Source organism: Quercus suber, unplaced genomic scaffold, assembly GCF_002906115.3.
Source record: "Quercus suber isolate HL8 unplaced genomic scaffold, Cork oak 2.0 scaffold_524, whole genome shotgun sequence".
Lineage (NCBI taxonomy): Eukaryota > Viridiplantae > Streptophyta > Magnoliopsida > Fagales > Fagaceae > Quercus > Quercus suber.
This window is the reverse complement of record NW_027069973.1, coordinates 391,049-408,658: the sequence shown is the minus strand read 5'-3', so window position 1 is coordinate 408,658 and position 17,610 is coordinate 391,049. Positions and strand designations below refer to the sequence as shown.

At 37.1% G+C, this 17,610-nt stretch overlaps 1 protein-coding gene across 1 annotated transcript; it reads right to left on the bottom strand.

Moving 5' to 3' along the window:
• Window positions 1–1,893: 1,893 nt before the first annotated feature.
• On the bottom strand, window positions 1,894–4,441 carry LOC111985034 (cytochrome b-c1 complex subunit Rieske-4, mitochondrial). The gene is made up of 2 exons (XM_024016650.2): window positions 4,118–4,441; window positions 1,894–2,758 (listed from the first exon to the last, which is right to left on the bottom strand). Exons 1-2 carry the CDS (start codon window positions 4,290–4,292, stop codon window positions 2,115–2,117), a joined length of 819 nt encoding a protein of 272 aa, XP_023872418.1. The 5' UTR covers window positions 4,293–4,441; the 3' UTR covers window positions 1,894–2,114.
• Between the last annotated feature and the right edge of the window lie 13,169 nt (window positions 4,442–17,610).

Genomic DNA, 17,610 nt, shown 5'->3' with positions numbered 1-17,610 from the left:
CACTGGTGGCAATGGGTATTCAATAATGCATGTATATACTATATAATACATAGCACTCTGTTCCCTAAAAGACATCGGCCCAAAATATTTCCAGCACGTACGGATGAAGTAGCAATTCGGCCTGTGGCATAAAAACCAGTCCAAAAAGGACGTGTCTTTTTTTTGGTTATTACATAAATTAGAGCAAATTACACATCACCCTGAACTTTCCTCCCCCACTCTTCCCCAAACTATCATTTCATTCAATTGACACCCTAATTTGAGACAGTTACATAAATAAATAAATAAAAATTCCCCTTCGTTGGAATTGAGAGTTTAATTAGATAGAAATTGTAATGTTTTTAGAAACCAATAAGGGTATTTTAGTAATTACCTCCAATTTTTGTCTCAGCTAATGCCTAATTTAAATGACGAGGGACTCATCGATACAATTCTTTCAAATTGGAGCGTCAATTGTGCAAAGTAATAGTTTGAAAGACATTATAAACAATGTGATTTTAAGGTGCAAAAGTGTAAATTTCCCTATTGCTAAAAAAAGAAAGTATAATTTTCCCTAAATTGATTGTGCAAATCTTTAATTATAAAATGGTGTGCCAACAATATGCACAATTTACTTTCTTCAATGGCTCTGTTTGTTTTGTTGTAAAATTTTTTTCAAAAATCATTTTCAGTATTTTCAAGTGTTTCATCGTAAAACCCTGATCAAACCTTAAAATATATCCTGTTGACCAGAAAATACAATGACAAAACTTATTATATATTTAACATTTCTAAATCCAAGCATGACAAGTGGACAACAACCCCGCCCCAACTCTTCTCTCTTTCCCGCACAACCCCCTCCCCTTCTCTTGTAATGAGTATTGGTCTTTTTATGTGTTTTCTAGTTTTGAAATGGAATTTGGCTGTATAATCCTTCTCTCCTCTTGTAATGAGTATTGGTCTTTTTGGGTGTTTTCTAGTTTCGAAATGGAATTTGGTTGTGGATATACAGGCATACACGTTCTGTAATGAAGGAAAATTTTCATATTTTATGTCATACCAAATAAATGATTTCCACAGCATTTTTAGGAATACAACTAAACACCAAAAAAATATGTTTTGTGCCAACAATGTGCACAATTTACTTTCTTCAATGGCTCTGTTTGTTTTGTTGTAAAATTTTTTTCAAAAATCATTCAGTATTTTCAAGTGTTTCATCGTAAAACCCTGATCAAACCTTAAAATATATCCTGTTGACTAGAAAATACAATGACAAAACTTATTATATATTTAACATTTCTAAATCCAAGCATGACAAGTGGACAACAACCCCGCCCTAACTCTTCTCTCTTTCCCGCACAACCCCCTCCCCTTCTCTTGTAATGAGTATTGGTCTTTTTAGGTGTTTTCTAGTTTTGAAATGGAATTTGGCTGTATAATCCTTCTCTCCTCTTGTAATGAGTATTGGTCTTTTTGGGTGTTTTCTAGTTTCGAAATGGAATTTGGTTGTGGATATACAGGCATACACGTTCTGTAATGAAGGAAAATTTTCATATTTTATGTCATACCAAATAAATGATTTCCACAGCATTTTTAGGAATACAACTAAACACCAAAAAAATATGTTTTCAGCTGAGAACATTTTATGTCAGAAAACATTTTAGAACGAAACAAACTGAGACAGAATGAAATTGGAAATACCATTAAAACAAAAGTTTTCAACAAGAATCCATCTGTATTATTTAGGACATTGGCACCTTCTTTGTAACTGGCAGCAGATACAAGGTTTAAAGTATATAAGGGATATGTTAACAGACAAAAAGGAAAAGAAAAATAATACCTAACCAACAGCACGCACAATTTATTTTCTTCAATAGAATGAAATTGGAAATGCCACTAAAACTAAAAAAAAAATTAACAAAAATCCAGCTGTATTATTCAGAACACTGGGAACTTGTCCAAAACTGGCAGCAGATACAATGTTAAAAGTATATAAAACATAACTGAACAGACGAAAAGGAAAACAAATTCCGTTTCCAATTAAATTATCAGACTTCCCCAGAGAAGAGGAAACTATCTTTATGAGATCTTGCAGTAAAAAATCAATTCCAAAAACGCAACTCCCTCACCAATTCTCAACCAATGAGTAACTTGTTTTCAGGCAAGAAGCTATAAGTGGGTACCTCCAAATTGTATGGTGCTGGCCCCTTGCGAATCCGTCCAGAAATATCATAGTGTGAACCATGGCATGGGCAAAACCAACCACCAAAGTCACCAGCATTTGGCAGGGGAATGCAACCTAAATGAGTACAAACCCCAACAACAATAAGCCACTCTGGATCCTTAACCCTCACTGCGTCCTCTTGTGGGTCTCGAAGAGAACCAATATCTACACTATTAGCCAACTTGATGTCATCTTCAGTTCGACGCCTAATGAAAACTGGCTTCCCACGCCACTTCACTGTAACGGTGCTTCCAGGCTCAATGCTAGATAGGTCAACCTCAAGGGAAGCAAGGGCAAGGACATCTTTGCTGGCCGACATGCTCAAAACAAACTTAAGGACAAGTAAACGGATCACAGAGGCATACACGAACCTGCCACCTGTCAGTACGAAATAGGCAAATGCACGCTTGCTGGGGTCACCAGGTGGATAGCGTTCATGGTTGAACTCATCATATACAATTTTTGAAGTAGGATTCTTCACAGCTGCCACCGTGGCTGGGATATCAGAGATCATGCCCACATCATGCCCTGGGGCGAGGACTTCAGAAGAAAATCCTGGAACAATAAACCAAGCATTTAAGGAACAAGCATAAAAAATTACTGAATCCCATAGAAACATTTTTGAATGCCAACTTGGTAATAGAGCATCATGTCAATCTCAATCCTTTTAAGAGTTCACATCAGAATTGAGCATATGATTTAATTAGCATAAGAAAATGGACATTGCTTTGTGGAGTCTTCCTGATTTTGTCAATTAGGGAATTATTAGTTAGCCACTAATGTTGCTTTGTTTTGTTGGATCTGTTTGCTCTGAGGTATTAGTGATTTTTGTTTTAAGTTTGTGGAGGTGTGCAATTGTTTGTTAAGTGTCGCAGCTTGCTGTATGCTCCTGTAACCTGCTTACAGGTCTCTTCTGGTTTGAATAAATTACTTATTCATCCAAGAAAAGAAGATGGTCCTTGCCAAAATGTTATTGTAAGAAATGTAAATGGTCTCTAGGATAATCACAAAAGACCATATTTAAGTAACCCCCTTAAGACCTATATAGATCTCCCTAGGCTTCAACCATCAAACATATAGCATATTCGTGCGGTGCACAGAAAAATGGTTGTACCTAGTCACAAAGGTCCCACTAGGATGGTTGATAGGCTTCCTTAACCTCATTCTTTTATTTAAAAAGGTTAATTCCCATACTCAAACACAGGACCTATCGCTTTTGGTAGAAGGCACTTGCCATTGCATCAAGGCCCGATATTCGTGCAGTGCACATATACAATCTTAATCAAATGAACAACCGTCGTAAAGCTAGTTCAAAAATCACCCAAGGGCTCCGATAAATAAACAAAAGCTAATCTCAATCTAGAACGGTATTTATTTTAGCCACAGAAACATACAATACTATCCATAAGTGCCCCACACATCCCCCCCCCCCCCCTCCAAAAAAATTATAAAAAAAGAAGCATTTCAAGCATTTTTGTTATATAAAAGTTTCATTTCTTAATAAAAGTCTCACATATCCAAAGAGATTCATACAATAAAATCCCAAATCCCAAATTCCCAACACGGTTGCCAGGAAAGTAATTATAAACTGATATTCTACAGAATCTTAATCTGCTTTCAATTTGTGCACCTCTAAGAAAACAAAGGCAAACACATAATTTTCCCACATTTCTGGTTCTAAAACGAATCTCTGAGATGAACTAAGCCACAATAAAAATAAAAAATAAAAATCTTAACTTAAAGTACAACAACCGAATTAAAATTTAAAATTGCAAAACATCGTCGTTCGTATAATTTTCTACGCTAAAAAAAAAAAAAAAAAACCTAAATAACAAAATAACGGTCAAAGGAAATGGAACGATAATCAGATGTGAGTGATGGAAAAAAAGAAAAAAGGAGAACCGTAAATGTTACCTCTGATGAGATCTGTAAAACGATGGGAAGATATGATGGATCTGGAAGATTGATCGGAGGATTCGTCGGTGTCATTTAAGAAGAAGTGATTAGGGGAGCGAGAGAAGAAAGCTGGGGTTGTCTGCGACGGCCTCCATGATAGAGATGAGAGCCTCCTCCCTGCAACTCTTAACATCTCTTCTTCTTCTGTTGTTTAGGTTTCAGTTTGAGAAGCGAGAGAGAGAGAGAGAGAGAGAGCTGAGGGGGTTAAGGTTGGTTTCTCGGCAACGATTATTTGATCTGGGAAACCTATTGCCAGAATAGAATACTGCTGTGGATTAACACGATGTCGTTTTGTACTAATATTTATATTGTTGTTCTACTGGTTTTTTTTTTTTTTTTTAACAGTGATACGACGGCGTTTCTCATTTTGTAATGCAAGGGAGCAAATTTTTTTTAATCAGTTGTGGTTTCAATTCTTTGTTTCTCATATTGTTGTTTTAATTGCGTCGTAGAAATTGTTTAAAAAAAATTGGGTTTAGAAATCATTGCTAAAAAAAGAAAAAAAAAAAGAAAAAAAAAAAAAAGAGGGAAACAAAAGATTTATTTATCATCGTTTTTTAGTAACTGAATGGTTAACTTGTGTAAGCAACGAAAAAACTATTGAGAACAAGATTTTAAAGAATATTATATTAATTTTTAAGATTTTTTTGGTAGTTCAAGAGATTTTTCTTAAAAACTATAAGAGATGTGAAATGAGTCTTTTTATTATTATTATTATTATTACTATTATTTATCCTTGGAGAGTATATTAAGCAATTTTAGAATATAATTATGTTCCTCCAAAACTTGGAGAACATTTTAAACCATGTACATGCAAAGTCTTTCCAGTTTCTACAAATTAAATTCCTTTAAAACAAATATATTGTTAGTGTATTTTTATTTTTATTTTGAGGGAAAAGACAGGTTTGCATATATTAAGAAAAATCCACTAAATCAGTTTGAAGTACAAAAATAAACTGTGGAGGAACATCCTTCTTCTACACAAGAAAGTCTGGAACATTAACAACAAATCTAGCCAGACTGTGAGCAACTTTTTTACCTTCTCTCTTAACATGAAAGTAACATAATTGAGTAAAAGAATTAGAACATACTTGTACATCTTCATGTAGTAAGCCATAAGGGGTTAAGCTTTCGTTACCACTTCTTTAAGCTAGAATCAGCACCAGAGAATCTCCTTCTAGGACAACATTGGTAATAGCTATCTCGGATGCAAATTGGAGAACTTTTGCAACGACCAAAGTTTCAACTTCCAGAGGGCAGTAGGCTTGTGGGAGTTGCTGCGAAAGGGAGGCCATCACCAAACATTTGCTCTTAATGATTGCTCTTTATTATCAGACCAAGACACAAAAAACGATTGACGTCTTAGTTTGATGATAAAGAGCACAATCATTAGAAATAGACATTATAAATTGAAACTCTCTCTCTCTCTCTCTCTCTCTCTCTCTCTCTCTCTCTCTATATATATATATATATATATAAGACCAAATATTTTTGGTGTATTAATCCTTTTGTTTTAACTTCATCACTTTTAAATGAATTGTGTGAACCTTTATTTTGAACAAAATTACTTGATTTCGTACATTTTCAAGTCATAGTTAGGGATGTTCACCAAACAACTCAAACAACACGATTACATCCAAATCGGCCAAAATCGCTCGTAAAATGTAGTAACCGCATTGCACTGCAAGTGATAATGAACCACACCGCATTGTGGTGCGAAGTGTGATTTTATAATAAGAAAACCATAAAAACTGCACCGATATATTTATTTCTTTTATATTAAATATATATTAATAATTTAATATTATATAAGGTAAGTGACTGTTGATGCCTCGTGGCGGTTCGACCACCCATCGTGGCGACGCTCGCGCACACTTGAAAAATGTGTGTCGATCAGGGCCGGGAGCTTGAAGGGTGCTGTGGAGGAGGGACGTACTGGTGTGTGACTAGAGAATGAGTCAATTTTAATTGAGTTACCAAAGGTAAGTGAAGTAGCTACTAATCATTGGGCTTTTCTAAGGTATGATTGGTCACTTGACTCTATTTGATTTAATTACCAATCTTAGGCTAAGAAAAAGGTTGTTTTTCCTAATCTAATATAGATGGATGAAAAATCTTGATTTTTGAGTTCAGAAATCTAGTTACATATGGGGAAGGTGTTAGGCACCCCAAACCGCCTGTCCGTAGATAGTCCTTTGTTTTAGTAAAATCTTAATTTAAGGACGTTGGCAATTAAAAATCAAGCTATTGGCATTAGCTTTCGGAGCTTTAATCGAATTGGGCTCTAAGGTTTGGTTTCGGAAAGGGTGTGGTCTTGATCGATACTTCCCTAATGTACTTGGAATCGGTGCCAAATTTTCAAGACGAAAATTCGGCAGCATTTTGCCTTATTTTCGTGGCAGAAATCTGGTAGCGCTTCACCTCAGATGCGTCATAACACACAAAACACTATTCTCACCAAGCTTTTACCATGAGAATACGGCAATAAGGATGCCCCATTTTCATGGCAAAAATCTGGCAGGGTTTCATGCCTGTGTATACAGTGCGTGCCAACATGCTCATTCTAGGAAGAGCTGGAGCCCCTCAAAGCATCAAATGTATTGATGCGCATCGTATACACGGGGAAACCAATGTCACTTGGTGACATGGATCAAGACGGTCACACTGCAATGATTGTGCACACAATATAGCATGAATATTCACCTACAACAATTGCCTTGGGCACATACCCACACTACAATTGTGGTCAACTAGGTGAGGAATTTGAAGGGCGAGATAGAAGAGCTGAAGGCTGATATTGTTGAAAAGGAGTCTCATCTGGATCATCTCCAGAGGACAAATGATCAGCTCTCTAATTCTTTAGAAGAGGCTAAGGATGCTTATGTAGACGGCTTTAAGTCGTCTAAGGACTTCAAGGATGTTTTGGATCGGCATAACACTACGAGTTTTGAATATTTTCGTCAGGAGGCGATGAAGGCTTTTTCAAATGTGGATTTCTCCAAGATCAAGCTCCTTGAGGCTGATGATGGTTCCTTACTCACTAAGAGTTTGGATGGGGCTAATGAGGAAGATGACGCCTTTGATTTGCCTCTAGTAACTTTCATGGGATTTGTTGTTTTGGATCATTTTATTTTTTGGTAAGTACATTTCATTTGTCCATGTTTTGGACATAAGTTCTATACATTCGTCCATGGTATGAAATTACTTTTAAAGGGCTTTTGGATGTTGGTCGTCTACCCTTATTGCTTATTAAAAACAAGCTAAATATATATATATATATATATGTTCTTCCATGTCTTGGACATATTATTTGTTTAAAGGTCTTTCTCGACGTTGGTCGTCCACCCATATTGTTTATTTAAAACAATACTTCGTATGTTTGTTCGTCCATGGTTTGGACTTTGTTTAAGGGTTTTGAACGTTGGTCGTCCACCCATATTCGTCAATGGCTTGGACTTTGTTTTAGGGTTTTGGACGTTGGTTGTCCACCCATATTCATCCATGGTTTGGACTTTGTTAAAGGTTATGGATGTTCATCCATATTCGTCCATGGTTTAGACTTTGTCTAAGGGTTTTGGACGTTGGTTGTCCACCTATATTCGTCCATGGCATGGACTTTGTTTAAGGTTTTTGGACATTGGTCATCCACCCATATTCGTTCATGGTTTGGACTCTATTTAAGGGTTATGGACGTTGGTCATCCACCCATATTGTCTGTTAAAATGAAATTTTTGTTTTAGCTGAATTTCTTTGTTTCATGCTATATATATTTTTTTGTCTTTCACTTTGTGAATTTAAACGATTATGTGAAAGGTGTTCATTCCTTTACTTTATAACTTAAGGTTTTGTTCCACTGTTGGTTGTATTTTTCCTTTCTTTCATCTAAAGGTGGCTTTTGACAGTACGTCTCTGCATCCAGAAATTTTATTCGTCTATGCTAGCCTTTTATAGATCATATGTAGTATTTTGAGAATACTTAGTAGAAAATCCAAACTACTTTGTATACAAAGCTAGAAACTTTGTATATAACAAATTGAAATCCATAGCCATTGCACATGCTAGTAGCTTGTGCTTTTTAGGGAATTAAAATGTTAAGAGAACATAAAATGTTAAAAGATAACATAAATAGACCACTAGTAGCAACTTATTGGTATCACTTCCTTAGATGCTCCACATTCATTATATGTTGTAACTTTCATCCATCTAGGGCTTCTAAGTAGTAAGTTCCTCATCTTTTTTAGCTAATGACCTTGTACGGTCCTTCCCAGTTAAGCCCCAACTTTCCATGAGCTAGGTCCTTAGTAGCTAAAGATACACTTTCTAAGACAAGGTCTCCAATGCCAAGGAGCTCCGTCTAAGCCTTGATCCTTTAGATGAATTGAGGATGCAAGAAAAATTAGTGAGCCACTTATCCTTCTAGAGGCGCTAGAATAACTGCAAGGAAAAATGTCACTGGGGAATGTAGACATTGCATTTTATAACAGTTAATAAACTTTCGTCCTCGGCCCCAATGATGAGCTTGACATATGTCAATCAAGGATAATTAAAAAGTTCACAATATTTGTAAGTAATCACAACTCAAAAGTGCTCAAATCGTTGAAATCGATACTAAAAAATGATCTTTGCTCACTGTTTTGACTAGGGATGGCAATTTAAATTCGACCCGCGGATACCCGGTTCGGTTTTTACCCGGCCCGATAAAGAATAGGGTCGGGTATGGGTTTTTAAAAAAAACCCGAAGTAGATTTGGGTTGGGTATAGATTTTATCAAAACCTGGCCCAAAACCCGACCTGGATAAAACCCAGTTTCCCTAAATTTACAAAAAAACCCTTTATATATATATATATATTAAGTTGTAAACCCTAATCTGATCTCATTTCAATTATCTTCTCACGCCTCAGACACGCCCTTAGCCCCTCACGCCTCAGCCTCTCACTCCCTTAGCCCCTCACGCCTTAACCTCAAGAACAAGAGCACGCAGCCATGCACATGGGCAAGTTTGGGTGGGTTTCGTCTCTGTTTGGTTGCATAGAAAATTCAGTTTTCTCGAGAACCAGATAGAAAACTCGATTAGTGTTAGCTGTATAATGTTTGATGAGCTCTTCATTGTGTTGTTGATTTTTTTTTTTTTAAATGATTGTTTTAGTAATATGTGTTTTTGATGAGCTTGTCTTTGATTTGTTGGAGAAATGATGAGATTGACTATGAGTGATGGCAGATCTGTGGATTTTGAGCTCGATAATGCTATATTTGAATCAAACTCTCTCTCTCTTTAATTCCCTGTTTTGTTGCTAGAAAAATTAGTTTTCTCAGGAACCAAACAGAAAATATATGTTGGTTTTAGTTCTATATAGTTTTGCGTTATTGAGATTTTTAGGTTCGTTTAGTAACAACTGATTTGGGCCACGTTATATGGCTTGAATGAGCTTGAATCTAGGAAAAAAAATCTTAATGGGCTTCAAAATTTTTTTTTTTTTTTTTTTTTTTTTTTTGTTAAGCCAGATTTGAGCCCAACTGCTAAACGAGGCCTGGCGGGGCGGGTCTGGGCCCCAGAAAAAAAAAAATTCGATTATTAATCGGACTGGGTCCGGGTCGTAGGTCCTGCCTCACGGGCTAGGTCCAGGTATGCAAAAACTTGGCCTGAACCCGACTCGTTGCCATTCCTAGTTTTGACCATAACTTTTGAGCCACAAAGTTTTTTTAGGTGAAGTTTGTTTCATTGGAAAGCACACATCTTGAGCTACCAACCTAGGATAATTAAAGATTTCACAATAGTTTGAAAGTAATCACAGCTCAAGAGTGCTCAAATCGTTGAAATCGATACTTAAAAATGATCTTTGCTCACTGTTTTGACCATAACTTTTAGGCTACAAAGATTTTTTGAGTGAAGTTTGTTTCTTTGGAAAGTACACATCTTGAGCTTCAATTTGAAGATGGGCCATCAGAGTTGTTAAATTAGGGTTTCTAGGGAGTATGAGTATGCATGGTCGGGACCTGTGTACACAGGCCAATTTTCTGGGTTCTAGAACTTCATTTTTAGGGCTCCAAAACATCATTCTTTGATGTGGGCCAGCCCTAGACCCTTGGGAACGTCCAAAGACCATTAAAAAGCCCAAAAAACCCTAATTTTAACTTATAAATACTCATCTTATGTCTCCATTGAAAACCCTAGCTAGATAGAGTTATTTTTTGGCCTCCATCTTCTCTAAAACCCTAATCCTCTTTTCTAAAACACACACACACACACACACACACACACAGAGCACCTTTTCACGTTTTTTATAAATTAAAAACCTCTCTTTAGTTAGTTCTAAGGCAAAAACTATTTTTCTAAATTGATTTTTCAAAACCTTTTCAAAAAAATTTTGTTCTTAAGTTTTGATTACTAACTATTGTTGTGTTCATTTGATTATTCTTGTCCTCAATCTAATCTTTATATTGTAGGCACTGAGGGGTGGATTAAACAATCTCAAATCTGTGATTCTAAAGCAAGGTGAGCCTCTTTCCCATGATTTCTCACTTTGCTACGTAGGATTCACATGGTTCTTAATTTGTTTTATTTGTTATACATGCCTAGAAATATGTTTTGCTTTGTTTGATTTTGTTTTGTTATGTCTTACCATGCTTTGAATGAACGGTTGAATTGGATATTAGAAGCAAGCTAGGTTTTGTTTGATTGTTATTTTGTTGCTACTTTAAACTGTATTTCTGGGTGTATATGCGTGTGCATGCTTTATTAATGCGTACGCATAATTCATGTATGTGCATGCATACGTATGCCTAGAAACGTAAAATTAGGGTTATTGATTTTTGTGTGTTTTGATTAGTTTTAATCCTCTATTTAGGTCTTGTTAAGTCTAGCTTTCACATGTTTAGGTCTAGGGTTAGTAGAATAACATGTTTCACATGCTTGAATTGATAGATTGATGAATAGGGTTTATGCTTTGATGAATCACATGAACATACATTGATGATTAGGTGCTGAGGTGTTATGGTGCGAAGAGGTAAGTAAGGTTAGTCATGCATAATTACATGAACATGCATTTGACTTGGTTGATGAACATGATGAACTTTCTTGATTGATGAACATGATGAATATACTTGATTAATGCCTTGTTGATGTTTTTTATGATGTGCTTGCTACCTTTGGATATATATTGTGATGTAATCTTTATATTGTGATGCGATCTTTAATATGTTGTGTGTATTATTTTTTTAAGTGCATGATGTATGTTTAGGTTAAAGATTAAGGATCTCTCAATAAACTCTTTAATTAAATATGGTTTATCAACACATAATGGAGGCTAGCCCACAAGCCAGGCGATCTTAGGTGTCTAACACCTTCCCAAGGCATTAATCAAGTATGTGGACCCATGTATGTAAGTGATTAGCCCAAAAGGCCCAATATGGTTTCTAGACCTAATCTCAGTGGTGACTCCACTTTTCTCCGCCACGGTCCACTTTGTCAAGGCATACTTTCCTTTGCCCCCACAGAGGGCACTGGTGGGATACTGGCCTTGATTTAAGTGAGGTTTGGCCTTTATCTAGGAGACCTTGAGTGGGTCTCCTTGATGGGTAAATGGAGTTAGTGGGAGCGAATTTCAGGGAGATTGCTTCCACATTCTGAAGTAGTGGACTTGTAAAGTAAATTCTATTGGTAGCATCTAAGTGTAGCTAAATTTGTCTAGATGTAGAATGACCATTACCTTAGACAATCATGATGTAGACAAACCTTATAATATGGACGATTTTTTATAATCCACCCATGTAATTGAGTGATCCTTTGTATGGACAGTCATAAATGCGTTGGAAGACACCTTAGACGAGATTGTTACTTTATTCCTTAGAATGACCATTTGTGTGGACGATTCCTATGTATGGATGACCATAATTGCATGGATGGTTGATTAAGGAGTTATGGTGGAAATAGGAAACATGTTCCTGTTCTGACTAACCAATATGAGATATGTAAAGTTGACTTTATTCAACCATGTGTTGGTTTTATTTCGTACCAAATTTTCTTGTAATTTAGCAATTAGAAACCCTGTATTTAGGTGGAAATTATGTAAGGGTTGTGTGTGAAAGAGTGTGAAGATTTGATCAAGTGTGTGCAATCAAAGAGCATCTCGTAACTGGAATTTGCGACTGACTCGCGAATGGTAACTTGCCAGAAGTGTCACACGTGTGGAGCATGCAGGAAGTTGAAAGGTCATGACAGCTGGATCACTATAGGACAAAAAGTACAGTATGGCCTTTCTGTTAGTTGGTGACTGGAACTCGTAACTCATCCCAGTCGCGAGTCACTCGCTAAAACCCCTTGTTTTGCAGAAAAATGACTTTTCACATTCCTTCACATACCCTACTATAAATACCCTTATACCCACGAGATGTAGATAGATTCCAGAGAGAATTTTGAGAGAAAAACCCCAAAGAACACCAAGATTAATTCATCCACAATCTTATACATTTGACTTTTCAAATTTCTCTACTCTTACCATTTCCATTGATATACCCTTGAGATGAGCTTTAGCCAAATCCTCACCTCACCATATTCATATCAGTAAGAATGTTATTTGGTGCTTGGGAAGCAGTTTAGAGAAGACCAATTCATTTGGTTGATGCAATGGGCTTATTGTGGGATCCGATAAGTTAGGGAAGACAAGGTTAGGCTTAACCCTGTTGGAGCAAGAAGCTTGGAGGGCTTAGGAACATTAAGTAAATTAGGCTTGGAGGGTCTATTGCTATTCATGTATTCCAACTGATTTTCTAGTGGATCATTTTACCGCTTGGAAATCGGTGGAGAGGTTTTTTGTCAAGTTCTTCGGTTTCCTCTTTGATAACACGTGCCAGTGTTATCTTGAGTTTGCATCTCTCTAACCCTTACTCTTTGCTTTTAATTACTGTTGTGTTGTTATTACATTATGGCTTAGATTAGTTTGGTTGTTTGGGTATGACTTGTACTTATCATTCCGCACATATATTGTTTGAGTATAAGCTTGTGTTAGTAATTTTGAAATTGGGGTCTAAATATTCACTAGTATTTTACACACCAAGTGAACTTTCAAGATAGACGAATAATTTTGGACAGACGATCTCCTTAGACGAATAATTATGATCGTCGGTGGGTCATTCCCTATATGGATGAGCAAATGAAGAGTTCCCTCTGGAAGAGTCTCATCTAGAAAAGCTAGCATTTGTTAGATAAGGTTGTTTGGGAAAGTTTTCCTTTTCAAATGGAAGATACCATGGTCGTCCATACTGTTAGACAACATACTTGGGTAGGTGGTGATAGAAGGCTGGCTTGGTAGACATTTTGGATGAGTTTATTGTAGAGTGGCAGGCAGTTCGCTTAAGGTTTGAAAATATTATCCTTATCAGTTGCCCCCCATTCTACCAGCTTTTGATGTACCTTGTTTGGATGGCCGTCGGAATCAAAAGCTATTATTGTTGGCCTTTGGCTTCTGACGAAATTGGTGACGAACAACTTACTTAACTCCTAGAATGAAGTTATAGTATTTAGTGGCAACTTGCGAGCCATACCTTAATTGGGCCCTTTAAAGTTGTTGGAAAAATCCTGCACATGATCTAGTTTGGAACGCCTTGGAGATGCATCATCAACTTGAATGTAGCAATGTGATCGCAAGGATCTCATGTTTCGTTATACAAGTCTAAAGTAGGCATTTTGAACTTGGACGGTATAAGATTATTTGTGACTGATGCGGTGAAAGGAGAGTCAATCATGTGGATGAGGTCATCTATGTGTGTTCTTCCTCTTGTAGAGTCCGTCATTTCTCTCATAGCTATCTTCACCTGGTCCACTTCTCTCTCCAAGTGTGGTACCCTACAGGTAGCGGTTCTTCTTGACTAATGTTCTCCTTCAACCCCACTTTCTTACCTCCTTTCCTCTAGGTTTCATCCAAACTTTTCTTTGTCTACATGTCAATGTCAACAATGACTTTTCTTATGGACTTTTCTGGTTTTGTTGTGTTAGCTCCATAACCACAACTGCCATAGAATGCAACTATTGCTGGATGGAAGCTGATGGAGGGTCAAGGGCGTGATTTGAATGACTGGAAGCATCTTCGTCATTTGGGTGTTTAGACTAGTAGCCATTGATCTAGTCTAACTTTTTTCTTTGGGAGCAAAGTGGCAGTAACTCACTTCTTCTTACAGAAGGCACCAACTAATGATGCTTGAAAATCAATAGGCTGAATGCTCCAGGTTTCAACGGAGGTTGGATGACTTGAAAAGAAAAAAAGAGACTATCGATGGTAACCAGGGTGAACCGGCCAAGGACCCTCTGACAGTTTAGTCAGTTTTCTCTCTAAGACTCAAGTTTAGTGAATGGATGAGTAGTGAAACATACCTTGGTTTGGTGAGGCTTGGTCCCTTTTATAGAGAGTTTGAAGTGGGTCTACTTATTAGGTGCCACTAACATCATGGGAGATGTGTGGACTTAGTGGGGAGAGTGGAGAAAATTTTGGGGAATTCACCCCATCGGAATAGTGGTCAGTGAAAAACACTTGAAATTTTACTAAGTGTTTGTTGCTCGTCTACACCTTCTTGTGGTGTAGACGACCAACACTTCTCTGGACAATCGGTATCTCTTTGGACAACCAGTAACCTCTCCTGAAGACCTCCTCTCATGTTTATGGTGCGTCTTTCTCCTTTCTCCTTTCTGAAGATTATCTTGGATGAACCTTGTTCTTATGGACGACTCATATGGGCAATAAACACTTTTTAATTACCCATCACAAAAAGCCCAAAAACTTTATATCTTATCCAATTTCATTATCATTATTTAGCTAAGTTTGTATGGAATGGCCTTTGTTTTGTTTTGGTTGAACTTGAAATCATTGGGTGCTTTTGTTTGGGTTAAACTTTTGTTTTGTTTTGTTATTCTTCATGGAATGACCTTGTATGGAAGTTTATGCAATGACAAAGGTTACAATATGTGGGTGTTAAATTAAAACATATTTGTTAGATTTGTAGGGCTGATCTTTTCACAATTTTAAAGTTTGCAAATATTGTTAAACTTGTTTTGGCCATTTACACTATTTACCTTTACATAACACAACACTCCCACACTTAGGGGTGTCCATGTGACTCGATCATCTGCCCAAACCGAAAAACCCGCCCAGACCGACTCGCTCGCTTCCCGATCCCACGACTCTGGCGGTCGGTCTTAACCCTCCAAACCCGATTCTGGCGGGTCGAGTGGTGGGTTTTCTCCTCTAAAATCGCAGCCACCCGACCCGCCCGACCACCACTTCAGATGAAAGCCTCCCCCGTTCAATTCGGCGACGATTACCCATCTTTGGCTTAGATCCGGCGACAATATTTCTCAGATCCACTTAGATCCGGTGACGATTACCCATTTTTTGCTTAGATCCGGCGACAATATATCTCAGATCCACTTAGATCCGATGATTTTAGCTCAGATCCAGCAATATTTTTCAAAAAATCGCTTAGATCGGTGACATTTAAGCTCAGATCAGTGACGTGTAAGCTCAGATCGGTAACTTTGGCTCAGATCCGACGATGATTAAGCTCAGATCGGTGACCTTTTGCTCTCCTCTAACCAGATCCGACGCGATTTCGTTCCCACGCTCGTCGCCGCCGCCGTTCGTCGGTTTCAACTAAACCGACTGATCGTTTTTTAGAATCTAACCGACTCGACCCGTGGTGATCGGCGGTCGGTTGCGGGTCTGATTCTCTCCCACCCGACCTGAGCGGGTCGAGTTCGAGTTGGGCACAAACCCGACCCGGCCCGACCCGTGGACAGCCCTACCCACACTACTAGTCCACACTTTCAAAGAGATAAATTTTCATTTGATAATATTAACAAGTACAAACTAACCAACAGGTGTACCATTACAAAATGTGAGAAACATAAAAAAAAGTGTACTCACTGCTAGAACTACATACATTAACAACTACATCATTTCTCTCCTCCACCTATGTAACCCACCAAAGATATTTCCACCCCCCCCCCCCTTTTGTGTCACGTGATCCTCACGTAACTAACTCTTCACGCTTAACTAACAAATAAAACCCCCAATCTAAACCAAAAATCCTAACAACTCATCCCACCAAAATTTTGCAATTGGAGCTCCTCCCCCATAGTGGATCTGCCATAACTCCTTTCCCTAAATCATAATCAAAGCTCCAAATCAACTTTGAAGCTCTAAATCAGATGGAAGCAAGCTTTTCAACTAGTTCAAGTTTAAGGAGGAGAGCACCAACGAGGTGCTTCTGTTATGAAAAATTGGTGTTAGTTGTATCGTGGACAGCAAACAATCCCAGTAGAAGGTTTTATGGATGTCCAAATTACTGGGTATTGGGTTTTAGTTTATGAATTTCACTCTTTTGTTTCAATTTTTGGATTAGATAGTTTATAGATAATAATTTTTTAGAGTTTGATTTGCATTTTAGGTTGGGCGAAAGTGTAAATTCTTTCAATGGCATGATGATGAGATATGTGAGCATTTTAAGGTGCTTATCCCAGAGTAAAGGTAGATGATTATCACACTTAAGGCTGAGGTTGCAAATTGCAAGAAGTGAGAAAAGTTTTACACACTGTGCTTGGCATTGTTATTGGTGATATATGGGATTTTTCTTTGTGTAATTTTATGTTTGGTTGGATAGGGGGGGGGGGGGGGAAATATCTTTGGTGGGTTACATAGGTGGAGGAGAGAAATGATGTAGTTGTTAATGTATGTAGTTCTAGCAGTGAGTACACTTTTTTTTATGTNTTTTTTTTTTTTTTTTTTTTTTTTTTTTTTTTTTTTTTTTTTTTTATGGGATAGACTTTGAAAAAATTCACTTTTCCCTCTACTTTCTTTTTCATCCATAAATGGGAAATTTTCCAATGGCAATTGGGTGGAAAGGTGCTCTTTGTCACTCACCAGAAATGCTTGACTGATAGTGCATGCATGTACTCCAAATGTTAATGTTAAGGTTTAATTAGTTATATAATGTTTGGATGTTCCAATTATATAATTTTATGCTATTTTTTTCTTTTTATAATTGATATTTACTAAATTATAAAATTGATTATTTATATTCGTCATTCATTGTTCTTTAAAATATTATTTAAATTAATGAAAAGTATAATTTATCTTAGTCTTAAAAAAGTGTGCATTTGCATCAGACCTAGGTGTAGTTTGCGGGTTATATGAGACAAGATATGGAAAGCGATATAGACATGTGATAATATAGAGCATAGATAGAGAGAAGAAAACTAATTCATGGCAATGAACTCAAGGAAACAAGCATGGCATAGAACCAACATGATAATGCTATTAAAAAAAAAAAAAAAAAAAAAAAAAAAAAAACGCTCCTACTCTCCTACTCTACTTTCCTACAAATGCCTGCTTCTCCTCCCACATAATCCCACACCCACTCAAGCTTGAAAATCCCAATCACAATCTATTGTGTTTCAGCTTAC

Excerpts from the sequence above, each read along its gene's own strand:
- LOC111985034 (XM_024016650.2), bottom strand. The coding sequence starts at position 4,292 with ATGTTAAGAGTTGCAGGGAGGAGGCTCTCATCTCTATCATGGAGGCCG. Across the intron at positions 2,759-4,117 it reads TTTTACAGATCTCATCAGAG|GATTTTCTTCTGAAGTCCTC; the intron begins GTAACATTTACG and ends TTATTGTTCCAG.